Source organism: Eptatretus burgeri, chromosome 7 (assembly GCF_056783735.1).
Source record: "Eptatretus burgeri isolate ZD-2024b chromosome 7, Ebu_testis_v1, whole genome shotgun sequence".
In the NCBI taxonomy this organism is placed as follows: domain Eukaryota; kingdom Metazoa; phylum Chordata; class Myxini; order Myxiniformes; family Myxinidae; genus Eptatretus; species Eptatretus burgeri.
In genome coordinates this window covers 89,521,528-89,540,264 of record NC_140967.1, presented here as the reverse complement: position 1 = coordinate 89,540,264, position 18,737 = coordinate 89,521,528, and the positions used below count along the sequence as shown (strand labels likewise).

Genomic DNA, 18,737 nt, shown 5'->3' with positions numbered 1-18,737 from the left:
CCTGAATCACGTGGTGTAATTTGACATTGGGAGCTTCTTCCGTTCTCGAGTTATCTTGCCTACAAACAAACAGAAACGGAAGGCATCAATATACTTTCGAAATCTTTAGATTTCCTAAGTAACAAACAAACAAACAGAAACGGAAGGAATCAATATACTTATGAAATTTTTAGATTTCGTCAGTAACAAACAAACAAACAAACAAGCAATCATAGACTGGTACTTATGAAATCGTCAACTTGACCTCTGACCTTGTCTAATAAAAGCTGTCTCTTGAGAAGGTCGCGACGCAAACCAGAAGTTTCTACGATTATTCTGTAACAAATCATCAAAAATCGAATGTTTTGGATGTTTGACCTCACTGTGACCTTGACCTTTGACCGATTTTGACCAAAATCTAATCCGCACTAGGCATCCCCCTCCTGAATCACGTGGTGTAATTTGACATTGGAAGCTTCTTCCGTTCTCGAGTTATCATGCCTTCAAACAAACAAATGAACAAGCAGTCATAGACTGGTACTTACGAGATCGTCATCTTGACCTCTGACCTTGTCAAATAAAATCTGTCTGGAGAGAAGGTAGAGAAGCAAACCAGAAGTTTCTACGATGATTCTGTTCCAAACCATCAAAAATCGAATGTTTTGGATGTTTGACCTCACTGTGATTTTGACCAAAATCTAATCAGCGCTAGCCACCACCCTCCTGAATCACATGGTGTAATTTGACATTGGTAGCTTCTTCCGTTCTCGAGTTATCGTGCCTTCAAACAAACAAACGAACAAGCAGTCATAGACTGGTACTTCCGAAATCGTCAACTTGACCTCTGACCTTGTCAAATAAAATCTGTCTCGAGAGAAGGTAGAGAAGCAAACCAGAAGTTTCTACGATGATTCTGTTCCAAACCATCAAAAATCGAATGTTTTGGATGTTTGACCTCACTATGACCTTGACCTTTGACCGATTTTGACCAAAATTGAAGCAGCGCGAGCCACCACCCTCCTGAATCACGTGGTGTAATTTGACATTGGTAGCTTCTTCCCTTCTCGAGTTATCATTTTTTGGATGTTTGACCTCACTGTGACCTTGACCTTTGACCGATTTGGACCAAAATCTAATCAGCGCTAGCCATCACCCTCCTGAATCAGGTGATGTAATCTGACATTGGTTGCTTCTTCCTTTCTCAAGTTATCTGTACCAAACCATCAAAAAACGAATATTTGACCTCACCGTGACCTTGACCTTTGACCGATTTCGACCAAAATCTAATCAGCACTAGCCATCACCCTCCTGAATCACGTGGTGTAATTTGACATTGGGAGCTTCTTCCGTTCTCGAGTTATCTTGCCTACAAACAAACAGAAACGGAAGGCATCAATATACTTTCGAAATCTTTAGATTTCCTAAGTAACAAACAAACAAACAGAAACGGAAGGCATCAATATACTTATGAAATTTTTAGATTTCGTCAGTAACAAACAAACAAACAAGCAATCATAGACTGGTACTTATGAAATCGTCAACTTGACCTCTGACCTTGTCTAATAAAAGCTGTCTCTTGAGAAGGTCGCGACGCAAACCAGAAGTTTCTACGATTATTCTGTAACAAATCATCAAAAATCGAATGTTTTGGATGTTTGACCTCACTGTGACCTTGACCTTTGACCGATTTTGACCAAAATCTAATCAGCGCTAGCCATCACCCTCCTGAATCACCTGGTGTAATTTGACATTGGTAGCTTCTTCCGTTCTCGAGTTATCGTGCCTACAAACAAACAAACAAGCAGTCATAGACTGGTACTTACGAAATCATCAACTTGACCTCTGACCTTGTCTAATAAAAGCTGTCTCTCGAGAAGGTAGCGACGCAAACCAGAAATTTCTACGATGATTCTGAACCAAACCATCAAAAATCGAATGTTTTGGATGTTTGACCTCACTGTGATTTTGACCAAAATCTAATCAGCGCTAGCCACCACCCTCCTGAATCACGTGGTGTAATTTGACATTGGAAGCTTCTTCCGTTCTCGAGTTATAATTTTTTGGATGTTTGACCTCACTGTGACCTTGACCTTTGACCGATTTTGACCAAAATCTAATCAGCACGAGCCATCAGCCTCCTGAATCACGTGGTGTAATTTGACATTGGTAGCTTCTTCCGTTCTCGAGTTATGTGTACCAAACCATCAAAAATCGAATATTTGACCTCACCGTGACCTTGACCTTTGACCGATTTTGACCAATATCTAATGAGCACTAGCCATCACCCTCCTGAATCACGTGGTGTAATTTGACATTGGTAGCTTCTTCCGTTCTCGAGTTATCATGCCTACAAACAAACAAACTAACAAACAAACAAACAGAAACGGAAGTCATCAATATACTTACGAAATCTTTAGATTTCGTAAGTAACAAGCAGTCATAGACTGGTACTTACAAAATCGTCAACTTGACCTCTGACCTTGTCTAATAAAAGCTGTCTCTAGAGAAGGTAGCAACGCAAACCAGAAGTTTCTGCGATGATTCTGTTCCAAACCATCAAAAATCGAATGTTTGACCTCACTGTGACCTTGACCTTTGACCGATTTTGACCAAAATCTAATCAGCACTAGCCATCACCCTCCTGAATCACGTGGTGTAATTTGACATTGGTTGCTTCTTCCGTTCTCAAGTTATCTGTACCAAACCATCAAAAATCAAATATTTGACCTCACTGTGACCTTGACCTTTGACCGATTTTGACCAAAATCTAATCAACACTGGCCATCGCCTTCATGAATCACGTGGTGTAATTTGACATTGGTAGCTTCTTCCGTTCTCGAGTTATCGTGCCTACAAACAAACAAACAAACAAACAAACAAACAAACAGAAACGAAATCTTTAGATTTCGTAAGTAACAAACAGAAACGGAAGGCATCAATATACTTACGAAATCTTTAGATGTCGTAAGTAACAAATGGACCCAAATGGAATACCCTCTCCTTCGGCGAGGGTAACAAGGCATCACAAAGTGTTTTTTCGACAATGCCTTCGGGCTGAGACAAAGTCCCGAACAGTTTTCTCGTAAAGTACCAAAATTACGCCTTGTAATTTTCGAGTAAACGTTTTTTTTTTTTTCAAATGGGGATTTCTTTTTTAATTTTGCACCAGTGTGCAAGGGGAATTGAGGTCCGATCTATGCATGTACAGAATACCACTTCTCTCGCCCTCGGTCGCGCTCAATTTGTACCGTACTCGTGAGAGGTATCGTCTGACCTTAATTGATCGTATTTTTGTGCCAAACTCAAGCAAAAGGGCATATACCGAAAAATGCAATTACGGTCTCATTTTTAAACATTTTTTTTCATGAAACTTTGTAAATGCAATCAACATTGGGAGACGCATGAAATATGTGACGATTTTTTGGGGGATTTGACCCCCAGTTCATTCTCTGGTGGGTGGGGACTTAGGGTCACAGGGGTCAAAACTGGAAAAACAATTTAAACTCAAAATTTGACATTGGGTCGATCCTTGTGGAACTTTTTGCCATCTTCCGTTGGGGATTTGTGATGGCGTTGCATCGACTTCACTCGAGCTGGTTTTACATTCAGTTTTTGTTTTTTTTTAGGAACGCATCTCGAGTGTAAATCGAGGAGTCCCTGTTTCGCCGATTGATGAATCTATATCTAATTTCTGACGTCTCATTTCCAACTGGTTTCAAAGTTATGATGTGATGCACAGTGTCATGGTGATGTTGAAAATGCACAAAAAAAGCGCAACAAATTTTTTTTATTTCATATTGCTGAAATTCCATTGCATCAAAATCAAATTTATCATCCATTTAAGTTATAATAATGTGTTTTGTATGCTTTATTGTGATGTAAATTGCATCATAAATGTCAGTTGACTATGCACAAGGAAAACATTTTCTGATGAATGCAATCACCTGTCTATGAACAGACATAAGATACCCATGTATGCTTAATTATTTTTCAGTTTTGAAATCAACAATGATGACATGATTGTTAATCTTTCCCCTCTTCTTAGTCATAATTGTAATATAATCCCATCTACATAGCTATTGATCAAACAGTTAATTTTTTGTACCCATCCCATCATGATGCTCTGTCGCTACCTTATCCCTCTCATTTCCACTGCCTTCTTGACTCTATCTCTCACACCTGAGAAGGTAAAGAAAGTTCTTCAGTGACGGGCCCCAATTGGCATCAGTATCCACATTTTCAGATCCTGCTTTTGCTTCTCTGTCTATTCTCTTCACTATGACCATCTCCTTTGTTCACCTCTTGCACGTCTGCATGGAACTCGGTGCAACAACAAACAGGTCCTATCAACTACAGGCCAGTACGGTAACTCGGTAAGTATCCACTTGTAAGCGCAGTCATGCAATCTTCATCATTCGTGATGTCATCTTTCCTTTTCCAAACAGCTTGACCTCTGACCATTAGTTTGATTCCATCCTGCTCAGTCAGCTCTGGACATGCTACTACTTCCCCCTCAGCAATTGTCAGAGATGTTAAATCTCGAACAAGAGGTCAGGACCATCTCCCTTTACATATTTCAGGCATTTTACAGAATCTGGCATCCTACCCTGATTATCAAGCTCACTGTCTGTGGCATGCATACAAGGCCATCTTCACACTTAACTTTTGACTTCCTCAATTTGCACAGTCGTATGTGTTGCTATCACTGGAATCCTTTCCTCTCCTCTCTAATCGGAGGCTTGAGTGCTCCAAGACAATATAATGTATCATGGGCCCATTCTTCTTTCTCATCGACATCAATAAACAACTTCTCAGATTCTGCAGAAAACCCTCTTTTCCTTTTTGCACATGAATCCACTTTGTGCCTTACAGCACCCCCATCGCATTGACAAGCAGACAGCAGCTGCATCACTTTTTGTTGATCTGGAATTGATTAGATGCTAGCGTGTTAAATGGAACATGCCTTTCAATCCAAGAAAATCTCAGTTTATCCTGTTGCTCCAGAAGGATCATCAAACAAAACCACCTATCTATTTCCATATTTTATTTATAGGCCACACCTTCAGCCATGACCTCTCATGTGCTGACTATATAGCAAAACCGGTGTCCAAAGCAGCCACAGACTGGGCATCCTTTGTTGATCCATGTCTTTCCATGGGAAAATCAGAGCACTCTGTCTACAAGGCCTTTGTCCATAGTTCAGTGGAGTACTGCTCTCCTCTATGGACTGGCACCCCATGTTAAATCCACTTCTGATTAAATTCCAAAGATCCAGGCTTACTGCACACCTCTACTACTTTGTCCTTCCTGTATCGTATGTGGAACTGCCTTCGGGAGGAAGTTCAATCCCACCCTTCCCTCCAAGATTTCAGGTTAGTGCTAGACGACCGTCTCGTCATCCATCCTGACTCGTGATGATGTCTATCCCCATTAACCCTACATAACCCAACCCTTTTACTTGCAGATTTCCTTCCCTCTCCTCTTTCCCTTGCTTGTTGCACCCAACTTCTGCCCCACTACCTGCTGCTCCATTGTCAGTTCATTGCCTTTTTGCCCTCTCTCACCTCACTCTTCCCTAAGCTTAGACTTTTGAAGATAAAAATAAAATAACTTTTTTAAAAAAACAGGAAATTGAATGTACAGTACTAAAAAAGTACGTTTTTGGATTGTGTAATTATTTGTTTTATTTCCTTATTGTCAAGCTCGGCATCTAAAAACCAAATTGCTTCAACCACTTTTATCCCCAACACAAAACATGTATATACAAGGATAAAAGCTCAGGAGACATAATGAGGAAAGATGCTGAACATAGAGGTGAGCAGTTTCTGCATTATCATTACCCCTTATGTCATTTCCCTCCAAACTATTCTTCTTTTTTGTTAAATATATTTTTTAACCCAATAAGTTCTTCACCATCCTCGCTCCCAAGCTCATTTTCTCCTTCGTACTCTCCTGATGTATTCCAACACACTCCCTGCTTCCTCACCCTCACAGTGACTCGAACTCATCCACACGCTGCCTCGTGTTTCCCTGCCGGATTCTCCGCAGCGTCTTGTACTTATCTTGCCCCTTCTGCAGAGCATCCTCGTGAGCATTGTCCAACTTGGTAAGACGTGAAGTGTCTCGAGATAAAGCAAGTTCAGCTGATAGTGCCTGTAGGTTGGAATAAAGAAAAATAAATCTTGCAGGACCCCAAACAAGAGGTTAGTCAAAGCAGACAGGGGAATACACTCAAAAATCTGTACCAGCAGCTGTTGTCTGATTCGTTCATTCTTTTCCACTTCTGTAAGTCTCGTTTCTTCCTCTCCATTTATTTGCAGGTCCTCCATCTCCAGCTGCTCCTCTCTCCATGTCTTCTCTTCTCTTTCAAAAGCTTCCTCTGCACCATTGATGCTGTATTTTGAGAAAGGAGGAAAAAAAATGAAGATCCCAAAGGGATACTGCCATGAGCGAACACCAAGTGCAAAGGTCACCTGGATTTTCAAAAGTTTAAAAACATGATTAATCATAAACATCTGGCTCTCTCTCTCTCTCATTAACAAGATGACATCCACAATCACAGCTATCAATACACCTAGGATAATGCAGCATGATGAACAAAACCACACTGGCTAATCAGCAACACACAATAACCAGCCAAAAAGCACCTCATAATAACCTACCCATTGGGGTGGCGCTCTTATAAACTCTGCACCCCATTCGTTCCAGTTACTTCCTCCTGTCGATGGGTGGGGCATGCTGCCCAAAATGTTGAGGCCAACTTTCTCTTTCTCTTTCTCTTTTTGTTTTTGTCAAAGTTTACTGTATTAAGACTATAAATAGCTCTTTCAGGAGCTAATACCTGGTATAAACTATAAACCTTTTACTTTGTTGTTATTGCACCATGGAAACTTTTAAACAGCACATGAATAATCGGTTCAAAATTTGTTCTTAAGGAGACTGCTTGGTAATACAGTATTATTTATTATATAATGCAAACCATGGTGTCTGTCTGTCTGCGTTCGTCTGTCTCCCATTTTGGTGGCTGCTTCTCTTGCTGTGTTTGAAAAGCTGCTGATTGGTTATTATTTTGCAATTTCATTTCACCTTTGTTGATGTAATATAGTCGGTCACTTTATTGTCTCTTCCAGTAATGTTTAAAATCAGCATGAATATCTGGATTTAAGTAGATTTAATGCAGGTCTTCATGGAGTACCACAATTTAAAATAGCTATACTGTATTTTGCCCTCTTTTTAGACAAATCCAACCTCCGCCGCCTGATGTTTCACCAATATTTCGCCATGGGCGGTGTAAGTATCTCAGAGCTTTGGCTCTGAGTGAAACCAAGAGTGCAACACAATTGAGCTTTTTTAAAGTCCATGAAATAATTTGAATTGATCGATTAACTGAAACCTTTCCTGTCACTGGGGACGGATACTTTTCCTTGCTTTTGTCGTCACTGGGGACGAGTACTTTTGTTAATTTTTCAATAAGACGAATGAACATACAGTACTACTCGTTCACTATCACAACCTCATTACACATCTGCATTTGGTTGGCACGTTCCCTGAATGTGTAACAGGTGTATGTTGAATGTAAAGGTGGCTATGGGCTCCTATGCTCAGAGATTTTCATCCTGCACGAGCGCTTCCACCAGTACGAATCACGGAGTTGACTAGTATGGGAAAGCTGAGAACTGCTCGCATGCACGTGCTGGGTGGAAAGGATGGACAAGACTGTCTGGACAGTACTCATGACTGTCCTGCAGTTGCCTTGAAATGGCTATGTTGTTGCATTTATGGCCTCCACGCTGCGACTGTTAAACACGAATCGGGTAAGGGACTGTAAAACACCGAAGCAGTTTCTCCGAGGATGGCTGGCTTAAAGCCAATGTGGAGGCAATCGTTTTCCCAAGCAGAGGTGAGCGATTCTATTCTGAGTGCGAGTTAATCCTCCAGCATCCCTTATCAAAATACCCTAGCTAAATTTTCGGCAGTTCGCTTAAATGTGGGTGCGTGTACGAAACGTCATCTAGATAGACCAGGCATATTTGCCATGGTAAGCCAATCAAAACATGCCCCATTAATCGCTCAAAAGCTGCAGGGGCATCACATAATGCAAAGGGCATCACCACAAATTGCCAAAGGCCCTTTCCATTCAAAAATGCTGTTTTCTCCATCCATCTCCACCTATAAATACCCACTCTTCAAATGCAATGTAGGAAACCATTTTGACCGTGAAATTGCATCGAGGGTATCGTCATTTTTTGGCAGGGGATAGGAGTCTTTGTGTCACATGATTGAGCTTGGCGAAAATCTGCACATAACCGAGAGGTTCCGTCCATTTTTTTCACCAGCATAACGTAACAACCAAGAACTAGTCAAGGGTTCGATAATTCCTGCGTTTCATATCATTTGCACCTGTTCCCCAACCTCCTCCCTCTTGGAAAGAGAGAATCGTCGCACTGGTTGTTGAAAAGACCGAGCTGAGCCAGTGTAAATTTGATGCCTGACGAGGCTCGTGTGCCCAACATGTGAGATAGAGACAGACAGACAGAGAGAGAGAGAGAGAGAGAGCGAGACAGAAACAGTGACAGACAGAGAAAATGTCAACATCTAGGTTATTGCCAATCAAATCATGCAATGTCCCTACTTTTTCTTTTGCAAACCTTGTGATTTGTGATTTCCAATTCCCCATCACTGCATTGTAACCCCATGAAGCCACATACTTGTGCATTATACTAAATATTGGGATGTGCATGATGTCATCTCTTATTTAAAGGATCAGTGTCCATCCGTCCATCACACTTTATTCTAAAGAGTTCCTTCTCTCCCAGAATAATAATGATAATAAAAAAAATACTTCTGTTTGAAAGCTAATAATTGACTTGTTCGATTGGAAAGCTCATAATCAGCTTAATTGGAACAAAAAATTGTCGGTTTAATCACAAAAATCCTTCTTTTAAAAGTCCGTATTTTCAGGAGGGAAGAAGAAGAAGCAGGACTTGGAGCTTAATGGAGCTTATTATTCTATGACAGCAGGAACCCTTTAAGATAAAGCGCGATGGACATGGAAGGAGCATGCAAAATTATATGTCGGACTATGTCTCAAAGGAAATACAAAAATATATAATAGTACACGGAAGGGGCACACAAACAACGACGACAACCACGGTGACGGCAACAACTACGTGTTATAAAATGTCCTGTTTTTTTGCATGTTTCACTTCATTTTACATCCTCATTGAGATTCACAGACAGACGTGCAATATGTTTGTGAAGTACAATGTCCTATCTTTTGATTAAACCTATCGGCGAAGCGACTGGTAGGCACGGCTTGTCGTGGTAAAAGGCAATGGAAAGTTCTGTTCAAGTGCATGAATGGAGTAGACATTGGGAAAATCCCTTGTGGGAAAGGCTTTATATTTGTCCATAGATATTTCCATAATTTTTGCAAATCCTTATCATTTCGGGGCACTAATAATGTTTATCCTTGTACTGTCCCAAAACAGCCCCAGTGAAGATGAATATTTGATGACATGAATGGTTCATTTATCTTAACGAGAGTCTGCTCCAGACGAGTGCTTGAACACACTTACCTCTGTGATGAAGATCTTGAATATGAATGTGAATTTGAATGCTGGGGTGACCAACGAGGTGAGCGATCGGGGGAACGGTGGGGTGAGCGATCAAGGGAACGGTGGGGTGAGCGATCGGGGGAACGGTGGGGTGAGCGATCGGGGGAACGGTGGGGTGAGCGATCGGGGGAACGGTGGGGTGAGCGATCGGGGGAACGGTGGGGTGAGCGATCGGGGGAACGGTGGGGTGAGCGATCGGGGGAATGGTGGGGTGAGTGTTCAGGGGAATGGTAAAATAATCCTTCGGGTGAATGATCAGGTGAGTATGTTGGAGAGGAGTGAGAGAGAGCGGTCAATTCTTTTTGTGCTTTTTCCAGTTCTTCATTTGCAAAGGATGCCTGAAAATGCCAAGAAATACCAAAACGTCATAGTTGCACCGCTTTCACTCGATCGCATCACTTCATTAAAAAAAAAACATCACTTTGGTAATTGTTTGATTATAATGCTGCACTTTACACAGTAAGAGCAATCAAAAATGTTCTCTGTCATCCATCCGCTTCCTGTTCCTCTATTTCTCACCTGGCGCTGCCAGACCTCTGCCGCCTCTTGTTTTTCTCTTTGCATGTCAAGCAAAGATGCAATCTGGGCTGTGTGCCTTGCTATTTCCCCTTCCTGGAGAAATAAGAATAACAGGGAAAGGGAATTGCATCAATCGATTCCATCAAATCTGATGGAGGATATAACGTTGCTTGAATGACTTGACTGATGGAATATCAATATTTCTCCATCCTCCAACCATTACCAGCTCCTCTTTTCCTTTCTTTCTTTCCTCTGCAATAAGTTCAAGTTCTGAACATTGTCTCTCTGCTCTTCTTTTTTCTTCCTCGAGCCTTCTGCTCTCCTCACGTGCTCTTTCTGACTCCAGCTGAAGCTTTTTTGCTCTCCTCGCTTCTTCCTCCAATTCTGGACAGAAGTGGAGAAATAAAATGAAACAAAGTTGTTGCTTTCCCTTCATATCCGATGATTAAGGTCATTCACAGGAAACCTGTGGACCACCTGGTCATTTTTTTTTTGTAAATCCAGAAGCTGCTGTTCATGCATTTGTTATTTTCATTGCATTCAACATAGCAAGCAGTGTAACCTGGAGTCAAGGAACTGGCCAGAAGACCAGACGACCTGTGAGCCACAGTCGAGGCAGGAATTAGCAATTTGTTCATGGTGCCGGCGACGTCCACCAACTAATGCCGACAGACTGGACGCCCAGTTTAACGTCCAACCGAGGGACGGCACACACTTTGATTAATCACCCTGCCTGTGAAACACCAGGATGACAGTTTATGGCTGGGTCGGGATTCAAACCCGGGCTAGACAGCTCACAAGCGACGACACACCTCTCAGCCATCCAGCCAACCCACGACATAGTAAGGACAATGCAGTGATATTTCACCTCCTTGTCCTCTCATGCTCACCTCTCTTTGTCCGCTCAGTTTCCTGCTCTATTTCTTTTAGTCTCTGCTCCAGCTCCAACCGCTCTGTTTCTATTCTCTTTTTTTCCTCCTCAGCTTCTGCTCTCCTTTGTCTTTCCTTCTTCAGACGAGTTCTGGGAATGAAAGAAAACATGCAAGTTGAAACATGGCACAGATAAGAGATCAAAGGAAGTACCGGAGGAGCAAGATAGTATTTGAATTAATTTGCAAAAGATGCGTAATCTTGCCTTTCTGCTTCTCTCGCAGTTTGATTTTCCTTTGCCTCCACTTTCATTTGTTGTACTTCCGCAGAGTCGGAGCTGTGGCGCTTTAAATGCAGCTGCTGGTTTCCACTGCACAGTTCCAGGATCTGCTTGTTGACCCAGACTTGGGTGGCGAAGCACACAAAGTCCTGTTGGCAAAACCTTGTTGGATCGGATGGAAATTCAACACCAACACACCATGCTAGCTTACATGTGCACTCTATCATTGGGATGTGAATGTGGGGTTTGTAAGGAATAGGAAGTTTTTTTTGTTGTTGTTGGAGAGATTGTGAACAAAATGCATCGCTGTCAAACACCGTTCATAGAAAGCGTTCACAAAACCTGATAGGTATTTCCAATTCAAAAAATTATGGCTCAATGGAAAATGACAATAAAAGGATCATCTATTTATTATGTACACAGGGAGAAAGAGAGAGAGAGCTAAGTTTTGAAAATGAGGAGAAAGGATGAAGAGGAGTATAGAAGCATAATACTGTCGCTCTGGAAGTATCGTTAAACTATCCAAGACTTCCTTCAAGATCATTGGAATCTCCTGTAATGAAGCTGAGTCCATGGGCCGATCTCTCTCGCATCGCAGACAGGTCGGTGGTCTCCTTTCTGGTCTTGCACCTTCTGCTCTTTCTGAGCTTTGTCCCCCCTCCCCTTTTCTCCCCCAAGTTATTGCAGTGCATACACAGTCCACGATCAACCCCCCTTCTCGTGAAACTAACTAAATCCAGGATCACTGCTCACCTCCACTCATTCATTCTTCCTTTTCCACCCGTGAAAGCAACTTCCACATTCTCTTCAATCTCATTCTTCTCTCCAGGTGTGTTCAAGCCAGCTGTTCACTACCATCTCAAATCGTCACAATCCGAAACCATAACATTTTATACACCGTCAACTCCTTCTCCTTCCCCCCTTCACTCCCCACCTCAAACCCACCTCTTTCTGACTTTTCAGTTTTCCCTTCCTGAGAATTTGCTTCTACATTCAATATCCATCTTGTCCACCCCGTGCGTCCTCCCCTACCCCTCATTCTTCCACACGTCTCTGACTCGTCCAAGTCTCCCTCTATTTTGTCTCCCATCTGGGCTGTTGGTTTAGTTCCCTCCTCACTTTCTACTGTTCCTTTTACTTCTGTTACTTCCTGATCCATTCTACTTTCGAGCTCCTCCTCGAACCTCGACTTTGTATCCAAAAACAACTACCTATCGGCTATCAGTGTCTATTTCCATGGTCAGCAATGGAAGAAGTTCAGTCTCTTGAACTTCTAGGCCTCACCATCAGCTATGAACTCTCCTGTGCCAACCACATAGCAAAGCTGACCTCGAAAGCCGGATGCAGAATGGGCATCCTCTGTTGATCCAAGTCTTTGGGGGGGGGGGGGAATCAGAGCCACTCAGTCAACAAGGCCTTTGTCCAGAGCCCAAGTCAAACGTCACTTTCATGAGCCTCGCTCTTGTAGAGAAAAGGTAGTGGGGATAGCGGTTGAAAAATTCTGCAATTGTGTACGTAATAAATAGAGGGTGAATATTGATTTGGGAATGACATTTCTATTTCTGTGTAAAGGGAACGTGGAGCAGTGTGAAAGTGTTCCACTTGCCGGAGCCTTCTGATCCCTGGGTTTAATAATCAATTTCTTGTCTCTGTAGTTGATGAGTTTTATCTCTTTCCATGGGAAGCCAATCTTGGGTGTCAGCCTGATCCAATCGAGAACAAAGTTGAAACCACACAGATGTACGGATAACACACCTTAAAACGTCACTAATGACTCAAAGATAATGAAAATATTCTCAATACGGGACTTTCAAAATGATGTATAAATGATAAGAGGCTTTTCGTGTGTGTGTGTGTGTGTGTGTGTGTGTGTGTGTGTGTGTGTGTGTGTGTGTGTGTGTGTGTGTGTGTGTGTGTGTGTGTGTGTGTTTTTACAGTGACTCGGTTCGACTTGCCGGGAATTTTAACCTGCCGTTGCTGGCAGAAATCTGAATCAAATCATCCTTTTAACATCATTTTCAGCATTTAAACAAAAGAGTGCCAACTTCAAAATGGTTTACCATAATTGTTCTTCCTGAGTGAAAATCAGACTCAACAAAATATATAGAAATACGAGAAATATCCTTGGGTGTGAAGGTGTCGAGTTCCGACCATCTCTTGTAAGTAGAAGAATATACACATACACACACACACACACACACACACACACACACACACACACACACACACACACACACACACACACACACACACACACACACGTGCCATTATGCACACACACTAACTGAGCGGAGAGAGAAAGTAGGAAGCATAGAAGGGGGGAGAGGAGGAGAAAGAGAGGGGGAGAGGTGCAGGGAGAGGGGGGAGAGAAAGAGGGAGAGGTGCAGAGGGATAGGGGGAGGGAGAGTTGCAGAGAGAGGGGAGGGGAGAGGGGAGAGAGAGGAAAAGAGGGGAGGGGAGGGAGAGGTGCAGAGAGAGGGAGAGGAGCAGAGAGTGGGAGGGGAGGGAGGGGGAGAAAGAGAGGGGGAGGGGAGAGGAGGAGGGAGAGAGTGTGAGGTGCAGATAGAGAGGGAGAGGGGGAGAGAGAGGGGGAAGGGAGAGAGGGAGAGGGGGATAGGTGCAAAGAGAAAGGGAGAGGGGGAGAGAGAGAGGGAGAGGGAGAGAGGGGAGAGGTGGAGAAAGAGGGGGAGGGGGAGAGAGAGAGGGGAGAGGTGCAGAGATAGAGACAGAGAGGGGGGAGGGGGGAGAGAGAGAAAGATAGAAGGAGAGGACCAGAGAGGGAGAGAGAGGAAGAGGTGTAGAAAGAGAGGGGGAGAGGGAGAGGAGCAGAGAGGGAGAGAGAGAGGGGGAAGAGAGAGAGAGGCGAGAGGGGAGGGTGAAGAGGGAGAGGGAGGGATGCGAGGATGGGTGTGGGTGAGTGAGGAAATGGATACACACGTAAAACACACAAACACACACTAACGGAGGTGGATATTTTGAGACTTGGTGGGTCTCTGTTCCATCTCCTGAAACCCACCCACATGTGGAGAATATCAGTCAACAACAGCAACTTGCATCCACACGCACATTTATTTTTAAACTTGCCCTGTGCATTCACAAGCCCCAGATATGACGCACCCATTGGTATTCAGAAGCAACAAAACCAGACAACGTCTCCCTGCAACTCTTTTGTTGTGCAGGGGCACACACCCCAGCTTTCTCTCAGTTACCTTTTCAAGTATTTTCAGCTTCTGTTGGAAGCTTTGTGAGCCATTTTAGGAAACAAACCCTGTCACGCTAGCACTGCAGTGTCACATGCCCCGAAGATGACTTCATCTCGGGGGTTTCTGCGCATGCGCGACGACCATTCCGGGGTGGATTACGCCATTTTGAAAGTCCCGTATTATAAAATACCACAAAGAATACACACAGTATTGCATTTAAAGCTGCATACCAGAATTAAAAATGCTTTGATATCATTGAAATGGTTATATTTCATTCGATCATCATTTTAACGATATAAAATGTATGATTGTTGAGCTGTGAGGATTGTCGAAGAGGGGTTACTCATGCCAAACTCGGCATGCCTTCACGCCATTTTATGATTGGCAGGGTACTTATCAAATTGCAGAAAACATTACATGGACTTTGTTAAAAACAAAAAAATCAGTGATATGAGAGAGCCGGCCGAGTGAGGATGAAGAGACGAATCTCTCAGGATGGGCTCTTCGAGACCCGGCACCAAACGTTCCCTTCGTTCAAGGCATCGCTCGTTATTAATATCCGCCGATATACAGGGGTCTTCCAGGGTCCAAATATACATGTTAAAGGGCCATTGTGGCTACTGATGACCAGTTAATGCCTGGTGTTGGCTTAATGGTTAGGGTGGTGGGCTTGGGATCTGAGGATCCTGAGTTTGAGTTCAAATCCCGCTTGGCTGTTGAATTAATACCAGGTGGGGTTGACTCTGCCTGTCATCCTTCTGAGGTCGGCAAAATGAGTCCCTGCATGCTGGTATCCTGTGTCGGAGTGGCGACCCGTCAAGGATTGTGCCCAATAACCAAGGAGACTGCTTAGACAGCTACAAAGCTCTGCACAGAGTGTGGTCCCGATGGATGGATTGATAACCACTTAATGTGCATGAGAGAATGAAAAGTTGTCCCCTTTTAAAGGTGTTTTTTTTGGGGGGGGGGGTGGGGGGTTAATCGACCTTACATATAAATATGCATATTTTTTAGAGTCATCTGATGTTTGAGATAATTAGGAATTTTATCTCCTTATATAAAACTGTATTTGTCGCTCCTCCTTCATGTAAGTAAGGTTTTAAAGGCCAATCTTTTAACACGATTGTGTGTTCACTACGATCTATTTTTGAGGATAAAAAAACTCAAAAAACATTTTTCATAAGAGTAATTCATCACACCATTTGAAAGCCTTTATCCCTGAGCAGGGGTCAGTTTTTTGCGGGCTCCAGTCATGGTACCCTTACTTGTGGCAATGTTTTTTTTTATGGCTGGATGCCCTTCCTGATGCCAACCCTTTCGTCACCTTCTACCCTGCAGGGATAATTACCAGTATACTGGTGCTCATTTTGCCAACCTTTGGAAGGATGACAAGCTGAGTCAACCCCCCTGATGCTAATTCAGTGGCCAGCAGGGCTCAAACTCAGGACCCTAGGATCCCAAGCCACCACCTTAACCACTGAGCCACAACAGGCTCCTTTTCATCAGAGTAATTACATCTCTTCTATTGGACGTGTAGATGGTGACTTGCAACCAGGCATCAACGGTGGTGTATAGAAACTTTAAAAATTAATACAAGGCATAGGGCGCTGAAATTCGCTGCACGTGATGTGTAACTCGCAGAGTAAAACGAGTGTTCATTCACGAACGTAGGATGTCTAATAAATAAAGAAGATATAAAACACACCTGACGCTAGGCCGAGGCTTCAGACTTTGGCATGCTCACAAGTCTATCGCCCGTCATTTTTGATGGGCTGTTATACCAGTTAAATAATTTTTAAAAACCAGCATCACCCTGTACAGTCACAGCCTTCTGGCAAGTTTCTGTAAATTGGAGATCCTACGTCGTCCTTCGGCTTGTTTTACCTAAGAAACCGAGAGTAAGAAACCCAAATGCTCAGATAATTATCTATACCCCAAGTTCGACTATCTGAGACAAAATGGTGGGATAGATGAGCGTTTGCTGTCCGATCCTCTCCCATCATGTATTTGTATTTTCATTGCACATATTCCCCTTATTACCAAGTATAGGGGTGCGATGATAGTGTCATAAATAATACTACATTGGAGGTGTCATGAAAAACGATACATGGATAAATTTACAGGCTGCATCATCTGCCACAATGGACACAATGCTTACTTGTTGTCTTGTTCGTAAATGTTCAGACCCCGGGCATCGATCCCGAGCCACAGATTGGTCCCACGCCGGTTCTTGATTGAAAAATACGCGACCCCGAACATCTCCAGGTCTTGGCAGAGGCGCAGATACTCTAACCTAGCCTCTTCACTGGGAAGGAAAACATTCACACCAATGCCAGAGACGAGTCGTGTTTCGTTATCGTATGGTGGTAACCTTACATGTAAAACATCAATAGGATTTAATGCTTTTCAGCAAAGTGGAGCCAAAGGTAAATGCAAAATATTTTGATGGATCCTTGTGAAAACATATTGTACATTCCGGTAGGATAGCCCAGAGGGACGCACATTCGCGTCTGAGCTGTCTAGATTGGGTTTGAATCCCGACCCCTCTGAGCTATAAACTGTTGTGCGTATGTGCGTGCGTTCATGTTCATGAGTTTGCGCACCGTGACATATCTTGAAGCTCTCGGTGCCAGTTGCTCACTCTCTGTGCCCACTGTTCCTTGGTTAGGCTGTACTGTGACAAAACCCTGGGACAGAAAAAGACAAGTGCAAGAGACCAAAAAGGTAAGGGACACACCAGTTCCTAAAAAACAAACCGTAAAGTTGTATTGTTGTGTGTATGTTTATTATTGGAACATTGGTGTGTAGATCCTCTTTATGGTAGATTGCTCGGAATTTCTCCCTAAAACCCACCGCCACCCCTCCCCCCACCCCTTGACTGCAGAGAGAAAAGGGCCACATTTGCAGGCAGGTCGGTGGTCTCTCTGTTTCTGCAAGGTGCACATGGTCTTCCAATAACCCCTTTCTGGAGAAACTCTCAAAATCCAGAATCACTGGTCACTTCCACTCAATTTGTTCCTCTTTTTTTTTCCCCACCTGTAGAACCAACTTATTCAGTCTCTTCAATACCATTCTTCCCTCGAGGACCTCAAGACAGCTGTTCACCACCATCTCAGGTCATCCCCCATCCACAACCATGATCTTTTCTATCCTCAATAACACTTCCCAAGCCCACCTCTTTCTGGGTTTCCAGTTCTTCGATGTTTTCTTCTCTTATTAACCTTTAATATACTCCTAGAGTATTTAGTGGGGCAATGTGGAACAGGTAGGCATGAAATTTGAACCGATTATCAAGTTTTTAGCAACATTAAGTATTGTTTGATCGTAATCCTTCGAATGGTGACAGCGAAGCAGTCGGCTGATTTGTATGATGTAGTTATGGTAAAGGTAAAACATGCTGTGCCTTTGAGGAAGCAGTTGTTTTAAAGGCAGATAGCCTGGTTTGTGCGTCTCTGCTTCAAATGGTCCAAGCATTGCCTTCGGGAGACAAAAGCAAAGGCACAAATTAATGGAGAACCAAAAAGCAAAACCTTGTTATTAAGACCAATGTGCATCGAGGCAGACATTTCATGGACGATCAGCTGTTCATGTTTTAAATCTCTTCTTTTGTTCACATTGCCATTCATATAGTGTTAAAATATGATTGTCTTTAATTGTCTCTTTGCAGTTATGAGATTTTGGTGTGATACTTCCTTTTCATAATTAGCATTATAGTACCCATCACAAGTCTGTGGACATTAACAGTTGACAACAAAGGGCTATGGCACCACATGCACACATGACCGGATTACACACTCCTTGAAGGTCAATGAATAAGCCAGTTAGGGTTATAAGGAGCAGATGGGCTGTTAAGGGGGAGAGAGAGTGGATAATGAGAGGGGAAGGGGAAATATTGAGGGGAGGTGAAGGGTGAGGACACATAACGGGCAACATTCTTATAACCCACACTTATAAGAATCTGAACATCTTAATATCCCATCAACACAACATGCACACACAGCCACAGCTTGCACCCATCCATTCACAGTCGAACTCCCATTTCTGCCTTCATCTCTGTACCCCTCTATCCAATTATATCATGAATCTTTCAACCATCCGAGCAGTGACCACCCTCCCAAGAAAACCATTCAATACGTTAAAGAGTCTGTAAAATACCCGTGCCTCACTTCCGTCCTCCTCACTATTCCCTTTTTAGCTTCGCCACCCCCAACCCCTTAGTGCTGTTGCTGTCCATCCTGATAAAATAAAAACTTTCCTGTACATGTGTTA

General features: G+C 43.1%; 1 protein-coding gene across 1 annotated transcript in view; it reads right to left on the bottom strand.

The window, feature by feature from the left end:
- Positions 1–3,747: 3,747 nt before the first annotated feature.
- LOC147023751 (radixin-like) overlaps positions 3,748–18,737 on the bottom strand; it is a 30,257-nt gene continuing 15,267 nt past the window's right edge. Inside the window, exons 6-16 of the mRNA XM_085890405.1 lie at positions 17,872–17,945; positions 17,072–17,155; positions 16,627–16,773; positions 12,872–12,968; positions 11,251–11,414; positions 11,006–11,136; positions 10,339–10,499; positions 10,116–10,208; positions 9,558–9,934; positions 6,225–6,372; positions 3,748–6,132 (exon numbers count right to left, since the gene is read on the bottom strand). Of these exons, the coding sequence (XP_085746531.1) occupies positions 5,968–6,132; positions 6,225–6,372; positions 9,558–9,934; positions 10,116–10,208; positions 10,339–10,499; positions 11,006–11,136; positions 11,251–11,414; positions 12,872–12,968; positions 16,627–16,773; positions 17,072–17,155; positions 17,872–17,945 (1,641 nt within the window). The 3' untranslated portion in view covers positions 3,748–5,967. The remainder of the gene's footprint in view (positions 6,133–6,224; positions 6,373–9,557; positions 9,935–10,115; positions 10,209–10,338; positions 10,500–11,005; positions 11,137–11,250; positions 11,415–12,871; positions 12,969–16,626; positions 16,774–17,071; positions 17,156–17,871; positions 17,946–18,737) is intronic.